Source organism: Nomascus leucogenys, chromosome 3, assembly GCF_006542625.1.
Source record: "Nomascus leucogenys isolate Asia chromosome 3, Asia_NLE_v1, whole genome shotgun sequence".
In the NCBI taxonomy this organism is placed as follows: Eukaryota; Metazoa; Chordata; class Mammalia; order Primates; family Hylobatidae; genus Nomascus; species Nomascus leucogenys.
Genome location: NC_044383.1, coordinates 17,173,822 through 17,197,061, shown reverse-complemented (window position 1 = coordinate 17,197,061; position 23,240 = coordinate 17,173,822). Strand labels below are relative to the sequence as shown.

General features: G+C 33.8%; 1 protein-coding gene across 1 annotated transcript in view; it reads left to right on the top strand.

Annotated features, from left to right (window-relative positions):
- CCDC172 (coiled-coil domain containing 172) overlaps positions 1-22,955 on the top strand; it is a 55,778-nt gene extending 32,823 nt beyond the window's left edge. Inside the window, exons 6-9 of the mRNA XM_003254987.2 lie at positions 666-767; positions 1,116-1,218; positions 21,353-21,440; positions 22,249-22,955. Coding sequence (XP_003255035.1) covers positions 666-767; positions 1,116-1,218; positions 21,353-21,440; positions 22,249-22,284 — 329 coding nt within the window. The 3' untranslated portion in view covers positions 22,285-22,955. The remainder of the gene's footprint in view (positions 1-665; positions 768-1,115; positions 1,219-21,352; positions 21,441-22,248) is intronic.
- The last annotated feature ends 285 nt before the right edge of the window (positions 22,956-23,240 follow it).

Here is a 23,240-nt window from a genome sequence, read left to right as displayed (position 1 = left end):
AGAAGAAACAATATTAGCAATATTGTGAAAGCTTGTAGCCATATTATGAGTACTACGCAATGTCATTTTAAATGTGTTTTAATTATGAAGGATAGTTTTCTTATTTGGAACTTTATTTCACTAAGTGATATTACATATTTTGAATTCTCTTTTGGTAGGCTAACCATCTACTAACTTATCTTTTTGTATCCAGCTGGTGATTAATAAGTTCTGGTCAGTTTCTTAAGAAGAGTTACTAGTTGGCCAGGGGAAGCTAGTTGGAGTGTAAAATTAACCGTATGCTGCTTAGATTTTTACTACATGAGAAAACGTTACTAATTGCTGACATGTAAGGCAAAGCTTAAATGCTTAAAATAGATTTTTTGCACTTGTTTTTCTATTTATTTTTAGATTTTTTAGGATTGATTTTTTTTCTATTTCTGTGAAGAATACCATTGGAATTTTCATGGGGATTGCATTGACTCTGTATATTACTTTGGATAGTATGGATATTTTAACAATGTTAATTCTTCCAATCCATAGACATGGATATCTTTTCACTTATTTGTGTTGTCTTCACTTTCTTTCATCTATGTTTTACAGTTTTTAGTGTACAGGTCTTTTACCTCCTTGGTTAAATTTATTTCTAAGTATTTTATTTTGGATGCTTTTGTATCTGTTTCTAGAAATGAAGTCAATGGAACATGATAGTAGCCAGTTAAATGAACTTCAAAAACAAAAGAGTGAATTGATACAAGAATTATTTGCTCTCCAAAGAAAACTTAAAGGTATTACCTTCATGAGTTAGCTTATTTTGCTGATAAATATAGTTATATACGCATGATAAGGGCATATTATTCTTTTAAAATATGTTAACCTGTTGTGATATAGTGCTATTATTGGTATAAAAAAGAAATAGAACACTAATCAGTGTGAGATCTGATATTTTTAATGTCGCAAATTTTTTAAAGATCTTTTTTGTGCATGTAATTGCTATATTAAAGTAGAAAATAAAAATCATTAGTATATAAATTTTATATGCAAGTACCAAAAATTAGAGTATTGTTCTTATGAGTGAATAAAGATAATCTTTATGTTTAATTTTCAAAAGATTGCAACTTTTTTTATTTATTTAGTTTTTGAAGATGAAGAGAATGAATCCATTTGTACTACCAAATATCTAGAGGCAGAAAAAATAAAAATCAGTGAAAAGCCTCAAAATGATGCAGAATGCTTAAGGTAAGAGTTTCCTATTATGTTTTGGCATAAATCAGGTAACTTTTCAAGTTAAATAGATTTCAGTATAAAGCTAAGTGCATCAATTATTAATTTAAAATTCCAGATGAAGACTTTATTTTCTTCTCTGTGTATTCTGACACGTGCTAATAAGGAAACACTTCAGGGGCTAGAAAGTGCTACACATAAGTTCATGATGCATTGGGTTGATGATTGATAATAGTGAAATTAATTTTATTTTTTCTTGAGACTCAGTATTTTTCACATCCCAAGAGGTAAGACAACTCTCCTTTCTGTTATTCCTAACTTTTGGCGGGAAATGATTGAAATTACTTTTAATCTTTCTAGATTCCAGTGGTGGGAGGAAATCAGTCTGCTATTTTACTTGACATTTGTTACTCTGGTTTTGTTCTTAAAAAGTGAAAATGTATTTTCTGTATGGATTATTTAGATGATTTTTATGCATTTGGATAATGAATATATGATATTTGAAGTGACATAGTCATAAACACAAGGAGTAAAGACCTCAAGTTTTAAAATTTGACTCTCATTGATTAATAATTTAGTGTTACCTTTGCTGGCTTAATTTTAAAGAAGTTCCTGTACTTTCTAGGTTTCATATAAGAAAAGAAACCTCATTACTGGATCTATGAAGAAACAAATGAAGCCTTCTTTCACATAAATCATATAGGAAATATGTCCACTAGAGCTGAACAAATGCTTCATATTAGCAGTGTATTACCTTAGGCAATAATTTTAGTAGATTGTGAGAAAATATTTGCAATTTGATTTTATATTAAGTTTTATAAGCATAAAATATCAATCTCTTGGGTGATATGTGTGATGCAGAATGAGTTTCGATAATGACAATCTGCTCATTCATATTTTTTTCGCACTTTTAAAAATGGTGCTGCCCACTGGTGTCATTAGAGTTAGTAGTGTGAGGGCTTCCAATCTGAACTCCGGTTTTGTAGGTTTATCACTCAGTTATAAAAATGTGCTCTGGGTTAAAATTAAACACACAAAGTCTGTTAGAGAATGCTTTTTCCTTCACAAATGATGACTTAGGAAATTTGGATAGAAAAAAATCAGTGCATATATTTAGTCCATTCATTGCATTTTAGCAGTTATTAAATTAAATGCCAATATTTATCAATTCCTACTTTTCATTCATTGATATGTGTACTTAGTTTCCCAATTAGCATGTTTCATAAGTTTTCCCAGGTGTGAAGAGTGAAGTCAAAGTACTGAGTATAAAGATTTTAGGAAAGAGGACTATCAGTCTTACAATTAATGCAATAACAAGAAGCTAATGGTGTCAAAAAACAGTAAGACATTTATTCAGCTTCATCATGAAGGCCAAAATTAAGTTGACGTTGTTATTGAATTTTGGGATAGAATAGTCTTTTTCATCTCTGTGTTCAAATGTATATGGAATTCCATAATAGTTGCATTTCTCTTAATTTCTCAGGTTTGACTTCTAATGGAGTAGATGTTATTTTTATAGCAGGATTTCTCAAACTTGGCCTTGTTGACATTTTAGACCAGATTATTCTTTGTAGTTGGGGGCTGTTCTATGCATCGTGAGATGTTTAGTAGTAACCCTGTCCTCTACCCACTACATGCAGTAGCACCCTGCATTCACCAGTTGTGGCAACCAAAAATGTCTCCAGACATTGCAAAATGTCTGCTGGGGGAAGGGGTGGCAAAGTCCCCCCAAGTTGAGAACCAGCTTTATTTTAAGGTTATTATGACTTCTGCACTCATTAACTTTAACCAGTAATAAAGCAATTACAGAGGAAATCTTTAATATTAATTCATTTCTATGAGCTTATTGTTTCTAGTTTTAGTAATTAGACAACTTTAATACATGTTTTATTTTGCCTATATTGAAATTCTTTTATAACGATTATGGTTCATATTTTAAAGCTTAATATGCCATATTCAGGTTATTTGTTGGACTCTATCTTGATATTATCCATTAGTGTAGAGAACCAGTGTTTCACAGTTTAGTGGTCTCTGCTTTAGGTAACCTCTGCATTCACAATGGTTTAGTGGTTCACATTCAGAATGATAATAGTCTCTGCTTTAAATAATCTGTCTCTATTTATAAATATCAAGATGTTTGTTTATTTAAAAATTCTGTTTTGAAGAGTGTGTAACTAACACACATTTAAGCAGCTAACTTATAGAATATTGCTATGATTAACACTTAAGCCATAGGTTAGGTTAATTTATCAGAAACCTCCCAAAGAGGTGTGTAATTATGACTGATCTGGTTTTTTCATATAGTGTAGGGAGAACAGAAATAATAAAGATCAGAGTCTTAAGAGGCAGTAAGCATAGTGGTTAAACCCTTTTGAAACCCAGCTCTCCCTCCACTTATGGTTCATCTTTCTTTCAGTCTTTGCATCTTGCACAGTCCAGGGCACATAGTGTTCAATAAATATTTGTTCCAGTAATTGAGTCTACATATAATTGAATTTTCACTACGAAAAGATTAAAGTTCGTCTTCATATATTTTCAGTGTTATTTGCAAAGACATGATGTATTCTAACCACTGGGAAGTGCCACTTCGGAATGGATTATTTTCACTCCTATCTTTTTCTTCAATGTGGGAAAAGCTTTACAAGTTTAATCATGCTGACCTCCCCTTAGTCCCTCATTCCCTTATCCTGATGTGGAGAGGAGTGACACAGTCTGATCGGTGAATTTGGAAAGGCAAACTGGGAAATGTGAAGCCCAGCCCCTATCTTTTCCCTGTCTCTTTGGAACATGGCCTGCCTCAGAGAGCGTGTTTTCCCACTCTGCTTCTCCATCTCTTAAGTTTTATCGTTGCTGGACTCCACAAGAGAAAGCCTGTGGGGTCCACTGCTACCTTTAATGGTGTGAGTTAAGTTAGTCTAATACTGGGGTTTGATATTAGCAAACCCTTGCCTACAGATTTAAGCCACTCTCCAGTATCTGCTATATCAGTAATAAATGTGACATTTATGCTTGCTTTCTGCCTTTCTTATTTTTTGATTGGGTAGATTTCAGGCAGGAAAGGAGAGTATTATATATTGGGCCTCTGTAAATCCCCAAACATTATTATTATTATTATTATTATTATTATTATTATTTGAGAGAAAGTCTTGCTCTGTATCCCAGAGCAAGGGATTATAGGCATGCACCATCACACCTGACTAATTTTTGTATTTTTAGTAGAGACAGAGTTTCACCATGTTGGCCAGACTGATCTTGAACTCCTGACCTCAAGTGATACACCTGCCTCGGCCTCCCAAAGTGCTGGGATTACAGGCGTGAGCCACCGCGCCTGGCCCAACTATTCTCATAATAAAAAATATATACATGTGAAAATATACATATTTATCTATGTATCCTTGAAAGAGTTTGAAAACATGTTATTTGAAAACATGTTATTACCATATTGAGTTTATGCCTTCTTACAAGTCTAAGGACCAACAGTGTGACCTCTATGACCAACTTAACTAGATGACTTTTTCACTGAAGAGGTCACAGCACTGCTTTATTACATGACTTTAATGCATTTAGAGTCTCTCGTAGCAGGTGTATATTAACTTTTGTGCAGTTCACATTGCAAATATGCTCTTCACAAACCATACTACCTTTTTTTCTTTTCTTTTCTTTTTGTTGTTGTTGCCCTGTCTTGTGGTGCTGAAACAAAGCCACACCATCTCTAAGTGCTCAGAATGAAAATCTCATGCTGTTGCCTATGCAGATTTATTCCTAAAACAATATTCCTATTGCATTAAACAAGCAGAAATATCATCATTAAGAATTGTGCATTTTGGTAACCCTGGGAGGCCGAAGGGGGGGCAGATCACGAGGTCAGGAGAGTGAGACCATCCTGGCTAACATGGTGAAACCCCATCTCTACTAAAAACACAAAAAAACTAGCCAGGCTTGGTGGCAGGTGCCTGTAGCCCCAGCTACTCGGGAGGCTGAGGCAGGAGAATGGTGTGAACCTGAGAGGCAGAGCTTGCAGTGAGCTGAGATCGCTTTTCACACCCTTGCTCTGACACCCCAAGTGTGACTACTGTTAAAAGTTTGATGTGTATACTGTCAGAATTTATTTCTGTTTGTGTGTGTACACACATGTACATAGGTATGTCTGTGTGTGTTTAGCAAAAATGGGATTATGAATTACACTTACTGGTCTGCAGTTTGCTTGATTATTTATCAAAATGTAGACGTTTTCATCTTAGTTTGTACTAATCTTCATTCTTTCTAATGCTATTATATGGAGATGCCATATTTATATAACCAGTCTCTCATTAATGGATGTACAAGATAGTTTCTAAATATTCATAATTAGACACACTTTTATAAATGTACCCTTAAATACTTGCAAGAGTCTTTCTGTAACATTATTTGGAATAAGCACCATTTAGTAGAGTAATATGAATTGTTACCCAGGCTCCATTTATAAAATAGTCTACATTATCTTTGCTCTTTGTTTTCAACAACAGAAAAGCTCAAAGTAGACAAGAGTAACAAGATCTCAGTTCTACAGTGTCCTCAAAATATTAGTCAAATAGTTATGTGTCTGTACCTTACCTATATTATCTCCATCTTTTTTCACATTTATAAAATATGAGAATCCCCATTTAATTCCAGGATTGTTTCTTAGCTCTATATTTTGCTGAATATTTCTGTTGACTCTGCATCTTTTCTGGTAAAACTTCATCATTTATTCACTAACAGAAGTGTCTCTACAGCATTGATTATGTAGCCTTCAAGCTAATACAGATCCCCTGTTTTGTGAATCCTTGGCACATACTATAGTTATTAAAGCTTCAAAGCAAATACAGAGGAAATTTTTATGGTAGACTCTATTGATTATTTTAAAAGTTATATTCTGATATAAATGTAATTTTTCCCCTAAATTGTGAAATAATTTTATTATACAAGCCTGACAAAATATTACCTTGATTATTTTCTAAATTCATTGGTATCTTTGATATCATACAGATTTCTTTTTTCATTTTCCTATGTTTATCTTTATAAATCAGCCCCTTTTGGTGTGAGTTTGGGAAGATGACAGAAAATATATAGTAAAAGGAGATGCCTACCCCAACCAATCAGGATTTGGAGTAAGGGAGATGCTAGCAGGACCGCTCCCTCTTCTAGCCCTTTCTCAGCAGATTCCTCTGGTCTAGCCTTACACACCTGTGAAGGCTCTTACCTATCTGCTGGTGGCCTGGACTGAAGGAAAGCAGAATTAGAAAATTGATAATTCTACTATCACACATTCAACTTTCATACCCACTTTCAGAAATAAATTATATATGAAATTGGATTACTGACAGTACTTTAAAAAGAATAATTTTGTGCTTAAATGCCACTAAAATAATTTTATATTAATTAATATAGGGATAGAGAATATGTAAAAAGTCAGTCCATGGAAAAACCAGTGGAAAGTAGAAAGAACTACTTATTAAACCTCTAGTGTGATTAAGAAAACCAAAAAGGACAAGATTAATAAATTTAACACATAAGATTTAAAATTTCGGCTGGGTGCAGTGACTCACACCTGTAATCCCAGCACTTTAGGAGGCCAAAGCAGGTAGATCACCTGAGGTCAGGAGTTCGAGACCAGCCTGGCCAACATGGTGAAACCTCGTCTCTACTACAAATACAAAAATTAGCTGGGGGCCGATGCCTGTAATCCCAGCTACTCGGGAGGCTGAGGCAGGAGAATCTCTTGAACCTAGGAGGCATAGTTTGCAATGAGCTGAGATCACACCATTGCACTCCAGCCTGGGCAATAGGAGCAAGACTCGGTCTCAAAAAAAAAAAAATAATAATAATAATAATAATAGAAGATTTTAAGTTTCATATGTCAATAAAAGTCATCAAGGTTAAATGGTAAGCTGGAATAAAATTATAGTCATTATGATAAACAAAGAATAACAGCTTTTTAAAAAATCAACTGATAAAAATCCATTAGAAAACATTAAATTAATGGTTCTTTATCCATGCATTTATCAAACATGCATTAAACACCTACTTTGTACCATACAATATGCTAGTTGCTGGGGATACCAAAATGAGTAAGACGATATAATTGAGCTATACTGATTCTCAATGAAATGCAAATTAAAACCACTAAATATTATTTATTCTATCAATTTTTGAAAGACCAAATGATCATAATCAAAATTGGCAAGTGTGTGCTGCAGAGATGACTTATACATGGCTGGTGGCAGTATACATGCTTAGATGTATTTGGAATGAAATTTAATACAAACAAATTATTATAAGCATCTTAAAATGTTTATGCCATTTGACCCAATAATTCCATTTATGAGCTCTACATTAAGGAAGACAATGCTAAGTACAGAAGAAGCTTTATGCTCACAAAGGTGTTCATAGTAATGTTATTTATGGTAAAAAAAAAATAACAAATGAAATGCCCTACTATTAGAAATGATTATGTTAATTAGTGGTGTAATCACTAGGATTACTACATATTTATCTTAAATAGTATTAATTGGTATGCAATTAATAGTTAACTGGGGGAAATGTATAGAATAGCATTGAGCACACACACAAATACACACACACAAAAGCAAAACTAGGAAGCAAAATTGTATAATCACTTATATGAAAACTAGAGACTGCAATGAAATATATATAAGTTTTAACAGCATTGCATTTGAGCACTAGGACTTTGGGTGAAATCTGTCCTTTCTACTTTAAATAGTAGTGTGTACAATTCTGTAGCTAAAATGAGTATGTTGTTAGTTAAGGGTTTTCTGTGTCTCTGAGAGGTAACTGAAAAAAATTTATAATGATGCAGGAAATTATAAAAATACATGGAACATAAGTTTTTCTAAACTAATTAACAATGTTGGCCTATCATAGTCATTATTTGATGACTCAGAGAAAGGTGACAATAACCAGTGCAAAGTGCCCTTAGTTCAGTGAGTGAGGGAAGTCCTTCTTGACTCCTGTAGGCAATCAGTCTATGCACTGAAGCAAGAGATCTACTTACCATTATATTGCTTTGGCTAGCTGCAAATGTATTAATATTCATGCCATTATCATCTGGCCTCTTTTGAAGCTAGCAACAGCAATCTTTTCTTTAAATGCAGATCTAAATTCTACAGCTTGATTATATGCTAAATAGGGAAATACTTCCTATAATTTGCTCCGAATGCCCTCCTTAATTTCAGCAGTCTCTCCTTCTTATTTTTAGATAACTAAAAGGGTGAGTGGTCACCACCTAATTCTGATAGGCATGAGAAGTCATACAGAACCTGTAGTCCATTTGAACTGAAGAGATGGATGAGCACGTGTTGATGGAATGGTGGGAATATCTCTACCATTTTATTTGAAAAATAAATTTATTAAAAAGGTTTATGTATATTTCATAGCAGCATCCATAGTATATTGTAACTCTCAACTTTCCACTTACTCTTTAAAAATATTTATTACAAGGGTTTTTATACATGTGTAAATATCTGATGCTTAAAATTAGTAACTTACCTTCCCTTATTAAGCATTCCTTTAGATTTCTCATTTACTATTAAATTCCTAAAAGTTCAGACAGAACACAGTGAACTTCAATATACATATGTGCTGCATAATGACATTTCAATCAACAGCATATCACATATCTAAGAGTGGTCCCATTAGATTATAAGACTGCACTTTTTATTCCACCTTTTCTATGTGTAGATACACACTTACCATTGTGTTTCAGTTGCCTACAGTATTCAGTACAGTAACATGCGGTACAGGTTTGTAACCTATGAGCATCCGCTATACCCTATAGCCTAGGTGTCTGGTGTGCTATCCAATCTAGGTTTGTGTAAGTTCATCTGATAATGTTTATACAATGACAAAATCACCTAACCATGCATTTTTCACAATATATTCCTGTTGTTAAGCGATGTATGACTGAATAGGGTATTTCACCATCCACCCTTATTATGAATATTATGTTTTTATTCCCTAGTGGTCCTTAAAATAATATATGTAAACTATATGTAATTTCTAAACTATTCTAATATAATGAGCACCTATGAACTAAATATGAGCTAAATACGAGCTAAAAATGGTCATCCATGAAATAAACTAGAATATTACCAATAACTTGCATTAGCTATGGCTTCTCTTTTATTCCATACTCCCTTCATTACCTCAGATATCGTTGATGTCCTATATTGTATTTCATTTTCTTGTGCATGTCGTTCTATAATGTGATTCATTTACTTGTGTATATATAATTTTCTTTATTGTACTATATAACTAACTTTAGTTTACAGCATGCATTTATCATCTATCCTATATATACATGCACAATCTATTGGTTATTTGTATTTGTTTTTGAGTTGTGTAAAAATTATATTATACTATCTGGGATTTGTATTTTATTCAATGTTTTTTCTAAGATTTACCCATGTTGGCGAGTGTAGATGTGTGACCATAGCATATTTTTTTCTCTTTTTAATGGACATTTGGTTTGTTTCCAGATTTTTGCTATCACCAGCAGTGCTGCTGTGTACATGCTGGTGCACATATGCAAGAGTTGTTCCAGGATAGATGCCTGTTGGAATTGCTGAGTGTAGGGCATGCAAATGTTGAACTTCACAAGATGAGGACAGACTATTTTCCAGTGTGATTAAGCCAGTTTATATTCTCATTAGCACATTATGAAATTTCCTGTCGATCTCCATCCTCTTCAATGCTTTTTAAAGACTTTTTAGTTTTTGCCAATCTTGTGGACATAAGATGGTATTTCATGGTCTCTAACGGCCTTGTCCTGAGTACGTATGTGGTTGAGCATCTTTTGCATCTGTTTATGACCCATGCATTTTTTCTGTAAAGTAACTCTTAGTTTTCTACTAGATTGTTTGAGTAATTTGTCTTTTTCCTATTAATTTCCAGAAGTTTTAAATTTTTGCTCTTTCAGTAATTGTGAATTTTTTCTGTTAATGAATTAAAAATATCTTCTCCAAGTTTATGGGGTTCTGTTGTTTGCTTTAGGCTGTTCTAGTTGAAGAGTTCCTACTTTTGCCATGGTTGAAATTTTTAATCATTTTTTATAGTTAGCATTTTTGTTTCTTGGTTAACAATATTCTACTGTATATTTCAAAATAGCCACAAGAGAGGATTTTGAATGTTCTCATGATAAAGTAATGATAAAAGTGTGAGGTGATGGATATGCAAAATACCCTGATTTGACTGTTGCACATTGTATACATGTATCAAAACATCACACTGTATCCCAAAAATATGTGCAATTATTATGTCAATTAACAAAATTAGAGGCCAGGTGCGGTGGCTTATGCCTGTAATCCCAGCACTTTGGGAGGCTGACACGAGCAGATCACAAGGTCAGGAGATCGAGACCATCCTGGCTAACACGGTGAAATCCCATCTCTACTAAAAGTACAAAAAAATTAGCTGGGCGTGGTGACGGGCATCTGTAGTCCCAGCTACTCGGGAGACTGAGGCAGGAGAATGGTGTGAACCCAGGAGGTAGAGCTTGCAGCCTGGGAGACAGAACAAGACTCTGTCTCAAAAAAAAAAAAAAAAAAAAACTTAGAAAATTAACAAACAGGAAATTTATCATTGGTACAGTACTATAATCTAACCGTCCATATTAATATTTCCCCTGTTATCTTAATAGTATTCATTATAGTTACTTTTCTTCTTTTTCACTTCCTTTCTTTCTCTTTCTTGTCTTCTTTCCCTTCCTCCCCTCTCTCTCTTTCTTATACCTAGGAACCAATTGAGGATTACAAATTATGTTTTCTTCTAAGCTCTTTTATTCAAGAATAATTCCTCTCCTTTCATTAAATTGACACTTTTTCTGAGGTGTCAAGGCTAGTTGTTTTGTAGAAAGTTCTTCAATTTGTACTTATTTGTTCCTTTGAGATTATATGCAAGTTAAATTGTTTTGGCAAGAATATTATGTAAGTGATATTGTGTCTTTTTCAGAGCATTATATCAGGAGGCACATAATGTCAGTTTGTTTCATTTTTGGTAATGTTAAGTTTGATCCCTTAGTTAAGATTGTGTCTGCCAGATTTTTCTGGTGAGAAAGTACTATTTTTCCATTGGTAGTACTAAGTAATATATAGGATGACCCTTTGATACCTTGTACATATCCTTTCCCCAGTAACCCTTCTCTCAACCATTTATTGTCCACTAATGATTCCTCCTTGAATCAGTTATTACAGTGGTGGCTGCAAAATAGTAATTTCTAATCATGGCATTCTTTATTTATTAATTGGTAAAATTCTTTTAAAAAGAGGTTTCTTTTTCCCCTCCTTCCCCCACCCTTTTTATTTCTCCTTAAAAAAAAAATTCTCTATGTACTCATGCACCTTTTAAAGTTACATGTGTCATAATCCATTACTGTCATTATTATTTTTGATACTCCAATTTTCCCAAATTTGGCCAGAGGCAATCCCTCTGAAATTGATTTCTGTGTGGTTTTTTAAAAATCACTTTCTTTCTGGTGCAAGAAGGTGTTCCAGGCTCTCCTTATACATACCTCCCTCAATCCTGGAACCAATTATTTTTTTCAAGAAGCCCTATTATCTTTGAGTTGGGAATAGTATTTAGAAACTCAGACCACAATACTAGATGTGCTCATTGCTACTGGATGTCATTGCTTCTAAGCACTTTAAGTGGACACAACTAAAATTACCATTTTTAAATGGTAAATTTACACAATCTCCTCCAACTCTAATCCAAAATGACTGGGTTTTTCTTCTCCTCCCTCCGTTCTGTATGCATATCTTCTTTGTAGTTAAAACTCTGGTTCTCAATTATATCAATGTAATTATTAATATCCTAAATCCTACAAATATCACAAAATAATTTTAGAATTACTAGCCATGTACCCCCACTAACAACAAGCCTGCTAAATAAAGTATAAGATTTCTCTGTAATTCTTAGTGCCTTACTACACATCCCACTGAGGGTGAATAGACTATTGTGTTCAAAAATCACTTTAATTCTTTTTAATTTTTTCCTATGATTATAAATTTGAAATGCAGTTAGGCTTATTCATTTCCATTTGTGTTTAACTCAAGTGTTCTTTTCGTCTAACTTTAGGGCTCTTTTTCTCAGCTTTATTGATTGAATTTTATTTGATAAATAAGTAAAACATCAACATAATTCAAGAGCAAAAGTATATAAAAAGATACATCCAGAGGCGTTTCATTCCATTCTCTATCCTACTGCATTTTCACTCACTGCTGTGGGTTACCGTTTTCGCTAGTTTTTGATTCATCCTTCCTGTGTTTCTTTTTCCAAAAATAAACAGATATTTAGTTATATATTCTTATATCCCTTTCTCTTTCACCAATGTTAACACGCTGTATATAGTCTTTTGTATCTTTCCATTTTTTATTTAACAATATATCCTGGAATTCATTTTATAATAGTTAAAAGAGATTATCTTCATTTTTATAGCTATATAATACTTCATTGTAATAGATGTACTACAGTTTATGCAACCAGTCTCATATGAATAGACACATTGTTTCCAATATTTTGTGATTACAAATAATGCTGCAATAAATAATCTTGTGTATATGTTGTTTTGTATTTATACAGTATCTTACTGGATATGGAGTGGCAGTGTCAAAGGGAAAATGCAAATGTAGTTTTGTTGGATCTTGCCACATTCTCCTCCATTGAGGTCATACCATTTTGAATTTCCTCTAGCAATGTTTGAGCACAATTTTTTTCCCATAATCTTGCCAGAAGAGTTTGTTGTCAAGTTTTTGAAGTTTTGCCAGTGTGATAGATGAGAAACAATATTCGTGTGTAGTATATTTGCAACTCTTTATTATGAGTGAATTTGAGTGTTTCTTTATGCCTTTAAGGACTATTTGTAAATTGTTTTTTTAACTACCTCTCTATGACTTTTTCCCATTTTTCTATCAGGGTTTTGGTCTTTTTTTGTCCCTGATTAGAAAATTTATTTATATATTATGGAGATCAGTCCTTTATCTGTGACATATGTGGCAAATATTTTCTTATGGCTTGTCATTTATCTTTGAACTTTACTTAAGGTGGTTTTTGCTACACAGCCTTTTAAACATAATTGAATTTAGTACTCTTTTCTTTTATTGCATTTGTGTTTTGAGCAATAGTTTAAAAGTCTTTACCTACACCCAGTTTATCGAATAATTTATTGATGCTTTCACTTTGACCTTGTATGGTTTCATTTTTTACTTTTAAATCTTTGATCCATTTTGAGGGTATTCTTGTATATGCTGTGTAATGTAGATCCAACTTTAGCTTTGGCAATCCATTTACATCCATTTGCAAATGACTATCCAGTTTTCTCAACACAATTTAATGAAAAGTCTATGTCGTTTTCCCACTGGTTTGAGGTGTCATCTCTATTATTTACTAGATTTCCATTTATACTGGACTCTGTCTTCTACTATATCCCACTGTTCTATTTATATGCCAGTACTGCACTGTTTTAATTATAAAAGAGAAATAGTAGGATTTAGTGGTTGGTAGGGCTAGTCACTCCTCTTTTTTTTTTTCTTTCTCAGGGCTTTCCTAAAAAGAAGAACATTAAAGAGCCTCATTTGAATGTTTATTTTTTTCCATATAAACTTTAGGATCAATTTGCCTAGCACCAAGGAAAAAATTTGTATTTTTTTCAGGATCATATTCGATCTGATTTAATGTAGAAATAATTAACATTTTTATGATGTCCTATGAAAGAAAGTCATGTTAATCATTATTGATGAAAATGAAGGCTATTTTGTATGCTAATTGTATATCTTGTTACCTTACTAAATTATTTTATTATTTGAATTTTTTTATTCATTGATATTTTTGAGTTTTCAGTTATATTGTCATATTACCAGAAAATTAAAATAACTGTCTCTCAAACTCTTATGCCTCTAATTATTTTCTCTAGACTAATTTTAATGACTAGTTCTTCTAACTTAATATTAAAAAGTAATAAAGGTAATGGGCATCCTCATTCCTGACCTTAAGGAGATTGACTCTGGTGTTTCCCCAGCAATAAGCTGCTTACTTTGGGATTGATGTATGCATTTTTTTATTGGGTAAAAATAATATCTATTAATTCTGATTTTGTTGAAAGTTTTTTATACCAGGGATAGGTTTTAATATTTTAAACACCCTTTCAGCACCTCTGAAGATAATCATATTATTTTTCCCTTGGAAATATTAATATGGTCAATTATATTAATGAATTTCTAATATTTAACCATACATTAATTCCTAGAACAAATCCTAATAGATCTTAGTATATTATTTATTAAATGTGGTATTGGATTCTTTTTACTAATATTTTATTTATAATTTTTGCATTAGTATTCATAGACATGTGTATGTGTGTGTATATGTATTCACTATCTTGATCAGGTCTGCTTCAATGTTATGCTTGCTTCAGGAAAAGAAATTCACTGTTTTCCTTATATATTTATACTTTAGGTCAATTTTTATAGTTTTTGGATTATCTGGTGTCTCAAAGTATTTTTGCTTTTTGTTCATAATGCAGTTTTTAAAAAACTTCATCAGCAAAACAAAACAAAAACTTTCTTCATTTCAGCTATGGTTATTGGGTGACAAATAGACAAATTTGCAGGGGCTGTAACATTTAAAGACAAGAAGGAATCAAGAAATGGAAATGAAAAGCACTGGAAAGACAAAAAGAACATCATTAAATAAAAAACCACCACTGTCTCTACCCAAAAGATAAGAGAGCCATTGATTTAAACAAACTTCTTCTGCCCTACAGAAGCCATTACTTTCCACTGTGAGGCCTCAGACCTTCTCTCAGTGTTTCCCCACACGGGGAAGGACTTTCACTTTCTGAGAGTCATTTAATCTGTATTTCGTCCCCCTTAGGCACCCTTTTTCCTTTCTTCTCTCTACCATAGAATGGTTACTTAACTCTTTCTGCACTGGTGTAGGCTTCAGAGCTGAAGTTAGATGTTTATTTCCCTGCTTACATGTAATTTCAAGTTTTGCAAAATCGTCTACTTCCTTCTTAGCTTGTATACGTAACTTATAGGTGGTTTTATTTGGTTTTCGTATTGAGAGGTCTTTTTTGCATTATTTTTCCTTTTGGAAACTTAAAAATTTTGAATTAAAAATTTTGAATTAAAAAAATTTAATTGTTATTTTATAGGAAATTTGACTTCTGTCATTGCCTTTTTTAAAACTTACATACAGCAAATGTACCTTTTAGTATACAGTGAATTGGCAAAAATAATCAGTTACGTAACCACCACTGCAATCAAGATAGAGAATACTTTGATGATCCCAGAATGTACCCTCCTGCCTATTTATACTCAGTGCCTGTGTTCCAGCCCCAGCCCCTGATCTGTTTTCCTAGTTTTGCTTTTTCCAATATGTCGTACAAATGGAATAATATGCTATGTATCCTCTTCAGTCTGGGTTTTTAGATTTACCATAGTGCATTTGAGATTATATTTGTTCATTTGTCAGTAATAATGGTAGAGAATTCTACAAAAATAATGAAATACTTTAGAGCACAGATACAAGAAGCTCAGAGAGCCCCAAGCAGCATTAAAGAAGAAAAGCAAACATCTATACACATCATATTTGAACCTCTGAGAAATAAAGATAAAGAGAAAATCAGGAAGGAAAGCAGAAAGAGAAAAGACACAAAGACATTATATACAAAGGAATGAAGATAATAATTATACAAGACTTCTCATCAGAAATCATGCAAACCAGAAGACAAGGGAATGACATCCTAAAGAATGAAAGTAAGAGCTGCCAGCTCAGAATTGTCAGTGAAAAACCCTTTCACAAATGGAGGCAAATACAGATATTTTTAGACAAACTCAAGTTGATTGAATTTCTTGCAAACGGACTATATTAAAAAAAGGGCTGAATAAGTTTTTCAGAAAGAAGGACTATACCAGATAGAAATTTGGAGCTATGCAAAGAAATAATAAAACTCCAGAAATGGTTCAAATGGGCCGGGCATGGTGGCTCACACCTATAATCCCAGTACTTTGAGAGGTTGGAGTGGGCAGATAGCTTGAGTCCAGGAGTTTGAGCCCTGGAGTTTGAGACCACCCTGGACAACATAGAGAGACCCCATCTCTACTTAAAAATAAATAAATAAATGAAAGATAATGAAGATAAATATAAAATTAGAAATGGAAATGAAAATGAAGATAAATATAAAGGCCCCTTTTTCACTTTTAACTGATGTAACAAATAAGTGACAAAAGCAAAAAAGTAGGAATATATTTTAGGTTTATAGCATATGTAAAAACAAAAATGTATGATGATGACTGAACAAAAAAGGGGAGGGAGAAATTGGAAATAAACTGTTTTAAGTTTCTTACCCTGTAAGTGTAGCAAGTGTTATTTCTTTTTTACTTTTTTGAGACAGAGTCTCTCTTTGTTGCCCAGACTGGAGTGCAGTGGCACGATCTTGGCTCACTGCAACCTCCACCTCCGGGTTTCAAGCTATTCTCATGCCTCAGCAACCCAAGTAGCTGAGATTACAGGCGTGTGCCACCACACCCGGCTAATTTTTGTATTTTTAATAGAGACGGGTTTTCCCCATGTTGGCCAGGTCGGTCTTGAACTCCTGGCTTCAAGTGATCTGCCCACCTTGGCCTCCCAAAGTGTTGGATTACAGGCATGAGCCACTGCGGTCTGGCCAAGTAAAGCAGTGTTATATTACTTGAGAGTACACAGTAATACATTGAAGATGTGTATTAACCCATATGCAAGCATTACAAGTTTTAAAAAATACAATAGTCCCCCCCTTATTTGCAGTTTCTTTCTGCAGTTCCAGTTACCCACATTCACCCATGGTTCCAAAATATTAAATGAAAAATTTCATAAATACACAATTCTAACTTGCACACCATTCTGAGTAGCATGATGAACTCCTGTGCAGTTCTGCCCCATTCTGCCCTGGACACAAATCATCCCTTTGTCCGGTGTATCTGCACTGTATATGCTACCTGCCTGCTAGTCATTTCATAGTCATCTGAGTTATCATATCGACTGTCGTGCTATCACAGTCTTTGTGGTAACCCTTATTACACTTAATGATGGGCCCAAATCACAGGAGTAGTGATGCTGGCAATTCATATATGCCAAAAAGAAGGTCTAAAGTGCTTCCTGTAAGTGAAAAGATGAAAGTTTTTGACTTAATAAGGAAAGGAAAAAAATTGTATGCTGAGGTTGCTAAGATCTACACTGCAATAAGATATCTTGAGAGAGAGAGAGAGAGAGACTACATTCATATAACTTTTAGTACAGTATATTGTCATAATTGTTCTATTTTATTATTAGGTATTGTTGATAATATCTCTGTGCCTAATTTATAAATTAAACTTTATCATAGGTATATATGTAGAGGAAAAATCATAGCATATAGAGAGTTCAGTACTGTCTGCAGTTTTAGGTGTCCAATGAGAGTACTGGAGCATGTAGCCCCCATGGATAAAGGGGGACTATAGTAAGTATAAGTAATAAGTCAATAGAGGAGATAAAATGTAATTATAAAAAAAGTCCAAAAGCATGTAGAAAGAGAGGGAAAGAAAAGAGCAAAGCACAGATAGAACAAATAGAAAATGAGTAGAAAAATCATATTTTTAATTTAGCCATATGAATAACGATATTAAGTGAAAATGGTCTAAATATGCCAAGTAAAAGACAGATTATTACATTAGATAAAAGAGTAAGACACAACTATACAGTTTCCACAAGAAACTCACTTTAAATATAAAGAAGTAGATATGTTAAAAAAAAAAGAATGGAAAGCAATATCCTGTACTAGCGGTCTGGAAGTTCTAGTTTCTTCATATCCTTATCAACACCTGGTATTGCCTATCTTTCATTTTAGATATTCTGGTGAATGTTTAATGGTATTTCCTTATGCTTTTCTTTGTATTTCCCTGATTCAGAATGAAATTTAATACCATTTCCTATTTTTATTAGCCATTGGACATTTTATTTTGTGAATAGTCTGTAGTTTTGTGAATAGCCTGGGTGTAAGCTATTGCTTCCTGTCTCTGCTTTTACTTTATAATGGCTTTCCTTGTTGGGTGCTTCATGAATTTTTGCTGCAAACTCATTATTCTCAATCTATGAGAGGCCTGTAGGTCTCAATTTGTTAAGGTTTCCTTTAGAAAAGATTTTCTTTTTATTATTATTATTATACTTTAAGTTCTGGGGTGCATGTGCGGAACGTGCAGATTTGTTATATAGGTATACACGTGCCATGGTGGTTTGCTGCACCCATCAACCCATCATCTACATTAGGTGTTTCTCCTAATGCTATCCCTCCCCTTGCCCCCCACCCCCGACAGGCCCCAGTATGTGATGTTCCCCTCCCTGTGTCCACATATTCTTATTGTTCAGCTCCCACTTATGAGTGAGAACATGTGGTGTTTGGTTTTCTGTTGTTGTGTTAGTTTGCTGAGAATGATGGTTTCCAGCTTCATCCATGTCCCTGCAAAGAACATGAACTCATCCCATCTGACAAAGGGCTAATATGCAGAATCTACAAAGAAGTTAAGTTTACAAGAAAAAAACAAACAACCCCATCAAAAAGTGGGCCAAGGATATGAACAGACATTTCTCAAAAGAAGACATTTATGCAGCCAACAGATATGAAAAAAAGCTCATTATCACTGGTCATTAGAGAAATGCAAATCAAAACCACAATGAGATACCATCTCACACCAGTTAGAATGGTGATCATTAAAAAGTCAGGAAACAGATGCTGGAGAGGACGTGGAGAAATAGGAACACTTTTACACTGTTAGTGGGAGTGTAAATTAGTTCAACCATTGTGGAAGACAGTATGGCGATTCCTCAAGGATCTAGAACTAGAAATACCATTTGACTCAGCAATCCCATTACTGGGTATTATATAGCCAAAGGATTATAAATCATTCTACTATAAAGACACATGCACACATATGTTTACTGCAGCACTGTTCACAATAGCAAAGACTTGGAACCATCAATGATGGGCATTTGGATAAAGAAAATGTGGCACATATACACCATGGAATACTATGCAGCCATAGAGAAGATTTTCTTTTGCATCTGTTGGCATCCAGGAAATGCCACTGATCTTACAACTCCTTCAGCTTCCCCTTGAGGGTCAGGGCTCAACAAAGGTTCAAACTGATCTACACTTCTCACTTTGTTGCTGGCCCAGGAGTTGCTTAGGTTTGGGAGAGCAATGTTTTTCCTCATATCTCCCCTCAGGGCAGCTTTAATCTCCTAGCTGCCCGATTCCAGGCTCTAGCTTTCTACCTCTTCAGCCACAGCTCCTAGCTTTTGTTTATGTTTTTCTTTTCAGAAAAAAATGTTAGTCATAATGCCAGAAATGGAAGACTTATTTTTACTATTTTCCACATTAAATACAGGCATAAAATAATTTTTAAAAAATTCCTCAAAGTCCATGCTGATTTGGCAATAAATTTCCAGAGCACATTTATAATCATCAAACTTGTATGATATTAGTACAGTTATTGGCTCTTTGTTTAAGGTTATTGTTTCTATTGCCTGTCTGACCTTGCTTTAAAGGGACTAGAATATACCACCCTGAAATTATGCCGCATTGTCATAGGGATTATCTTGGCAATTGATACTCAATAGGTACAGGAAGAATTCTCTACCCTTTTAGGCTTTATCTGCTTAAGAGTAAGGCATGAGAAGGGTGACACACTAATTCCAGGGAGAGAGGAGGTACTGTTATCATTGAAGACAGAGCCAATACCAAGATGAGTACTCATAAATAGATTTTAATAAAAATAGCCCTTATCTTCCATTACTACACCCATATATTTCCATATAGTCTATGAACTATATGGATAGACTGATAAAAAGTCTGATAAAAAAGAAAAACTGAAAATACAAAAAAAATTCAGTATAAACATTTAATTGGATTTTTCTAGAATCATTTCAAAGTTAATTTCTTATAGTCATAATTCAGAGGAGACTGCCTTATGTTGGTTCAAGGCCCCTTTGATTGGTTGCTGTGAATCTCCTATTTTTTGGGAAACTGGCCCATTTTCAAGATAGATCACATGGCGCCTAGCTCCAGAAACTCCATTTTGATTTGATCATCTCTCATAAACTTTAACAACTCCAAACCCCCTTTCCTTCATTAAGAGGGTAATAAACCTGAATCTAACCTCTTCAGTCCTAACCAACCTATTCTTTTGTGATTCCCAATGCATGTTAATAAAATTTATGTGTTTTTTCATGTTAAAAAAATTCAAAATATTCAAAAAATTAAAGACTTAATTGGGGAAAAGAAACTTAATTGGGGAAAAAAAGATGTTGCTTTCTCACTCCCAAATTAAGGTATATTTTAATTATGCATGTATATTATAAAGTTATAGTTTAATTTTAGATCAAGAAGAAAGCTCAAGGGTCATTTTTTTTTGTATGCTTAAAAGTTTTCAGGTGAGGTTCAGAGAAGCTAAATGTTTTAACTAAGCTTGTTCAGTTTGCTAGTGGCCAGGACTAAAACAGAGATGTTAAGACATAGTAATATATATTTTTTATCCACCAGCTCATGTTGCTCTTTTAGTTATGATAAAATTATTAAATGTCGGCTGGGCGTGGTGGCTCACGTCTGTAATCCCAGCACTTTGGGAGGTTCAGGCAGGTGGATCACTTGAGATCAGGAGTTCAAGACCAGCCTAGCCAACATGGCAAAACCCCATCTCTACTAAAAATACAAAAATTAGCTGAGTGTGGTGGCAGGTGCCTGTAATCCCAGCTACTTGAGATGCTGAGGCAGGAGAATCGCTTGAACCCAGGAGGCAGAGGTTGCAGTGAGCCAAGATCACACCACTGTACTCCAGCCTGGATGACAGAGCGAGACTCTGTCTCAAAAAACAACAACAAAAATATTAAATGTCTATTAGTCAGTCTACCTTAATTTATGAAAATTTTTACCGCAAAATTTTATATAGTCTTTATGGAATTATAGATAATTAAAATATGCAAATTATTCAGTCTTAACTTGAAATTCTGACTATAGAAGCTACAAACTTGTCCCTCTCTGTGCAGTAATACGATTACAGTTTATTATTAAACTAATAGGTGATATTTTCTTTTAAAATAGACTTAAGAAAGAATTAGAACTTTATAAGGAAGATGACATGGAAAGTGTTTATGAAGCTGTCCAAACAGAAATAGAATTTTTGGAGTTGGTAAGTTATCACTGATTGTTTAACTTTTGTTCAGCATTATTTTACCTACTGGTAAGAATGGTTTTACTGGTGTACAAATCACTGAACTAGTGTTTAATCCCGCTGCAAAAAACAAAAAAGCAATAATGAAGATAACTAGAAACAGGATATAAATCTATGAAGTGTTTTGAGTTCCTGGAGAGTTAGGTGCTACACAAAGCAAATTATATTCAAAGAGAATATGTATGATTTCAAACTAAGTTAAAAAAAAAACTTCAGATCTGACCTCATAACATTTCCTTGACTGAAACTGTTATTAGAGGATTACTGCACTGAAGGAAATTTAACTATCATAATGCCTTAAAAGCTTTTTGTTTTTGATAGGCATAAATTATACTTTTATTATATTTGATCCTAAAACTTTCTTATTGCATATTTGTATGATCTCAAAAACCTTGAATTCAGTTATCGGAAACGTATTTTCAGATTGTGTAGGAGCACTTTAAATTGCTTTAACCCCTTACTTTGGTTGTTTATAAAATGAACACAGTATTTGCCATACTCTATTTTAGTGAAAGACATGAATAGCTTTAAACTCTCTTAAAATGTAGTTTTAATTTGATACATTGCATATTGTTTCATGTTTATTTTATGTAAACATTTTCTTGTTCAAAAAGGTTTCAATATGTTTGAATTTATATTTTTTATAAAAAATATAATTAAGAAATGCCCAGAATTTATTGTCATATTAAATTTAGGTACATTTTATGTAATTATTTTATTAAGAATTTATTTTTCCTCATGAGTAATTACTATGTTTTCTTTTCAGACACTAGCACAGAAAGATCTTCAGGAAAGCAAATAACTTACAGAGAATTGATCAGGCATCTGAGATTCAATCAGAATATCTGAAAATCAAATCTTTGTGATAGATGTATGAATGGTACCCGTTACAACAGATCCTTGTGGGAAATATGGGGTTTAAAATATTCAAATTGTTAGTATCTAGAAATGATGTATTAGCCCTTTAAGCTAATTTTTGTCTTGTTACTCAAACTTTAAGAGTTCTTCTGTGGTTTGATTTTGTTTCTAAAGGAAGGAAAAGGAGAAGAAGTAGACATCATGCTCCCAGGCTTCTTATATGCCCCTGAACCTCAAGCTGTCCTATTCTTTCTAATCTACATGATATGGTTTGGATCTGTATCCACGCCCAAATCTCATGTTGAATTGTGATCCCCACTGTTGGAGGTGGGTCCTGATAGGAGGGGATCGGATCATGGGGGTGGGTTTCTCATGAATAGCTTAGCACCATTCTTCTTGGTACTGTCCTTCAGTTCCCCTGAGAGCTAGTCGTTTATTAGTGTATAGCACTTCTCCACTTTGCTCCTGCTGCCACCGTATGCGATGTCTCACTCCCCCTTTGCCTTCAGTCATGATTGGAAACTTCCTGAGGCCTCCCTAGAAGCAGAAGTCACTATGCTTCCTGTACAGCCTGCGGAACCATGGGACAATTAAACCTGTGTTCTTTATAAATTACCCAGTCTCAGGTATTTCTTCATAGCAATGCGAGAATGGACTGATACACTTTACTTTTCATTTTTTGTTGTAGTTTACCTTGGGTCCAATGAAACACACATAGGAAGAAACATTCAGTTTATTGGCCCAGTTGTGTTGGTGCGACTTCCACTAACAAACGTGCTTGCTTTCATTTTAATTATTCTCTAATCATAAAATGTCTGTTGACAGAGTTCCTCTGAGGACCTTCATCTGTAAAAGTTTTCCTACTTTTCACTGTGTGTCCATGAAGTCTGGGACACCTGA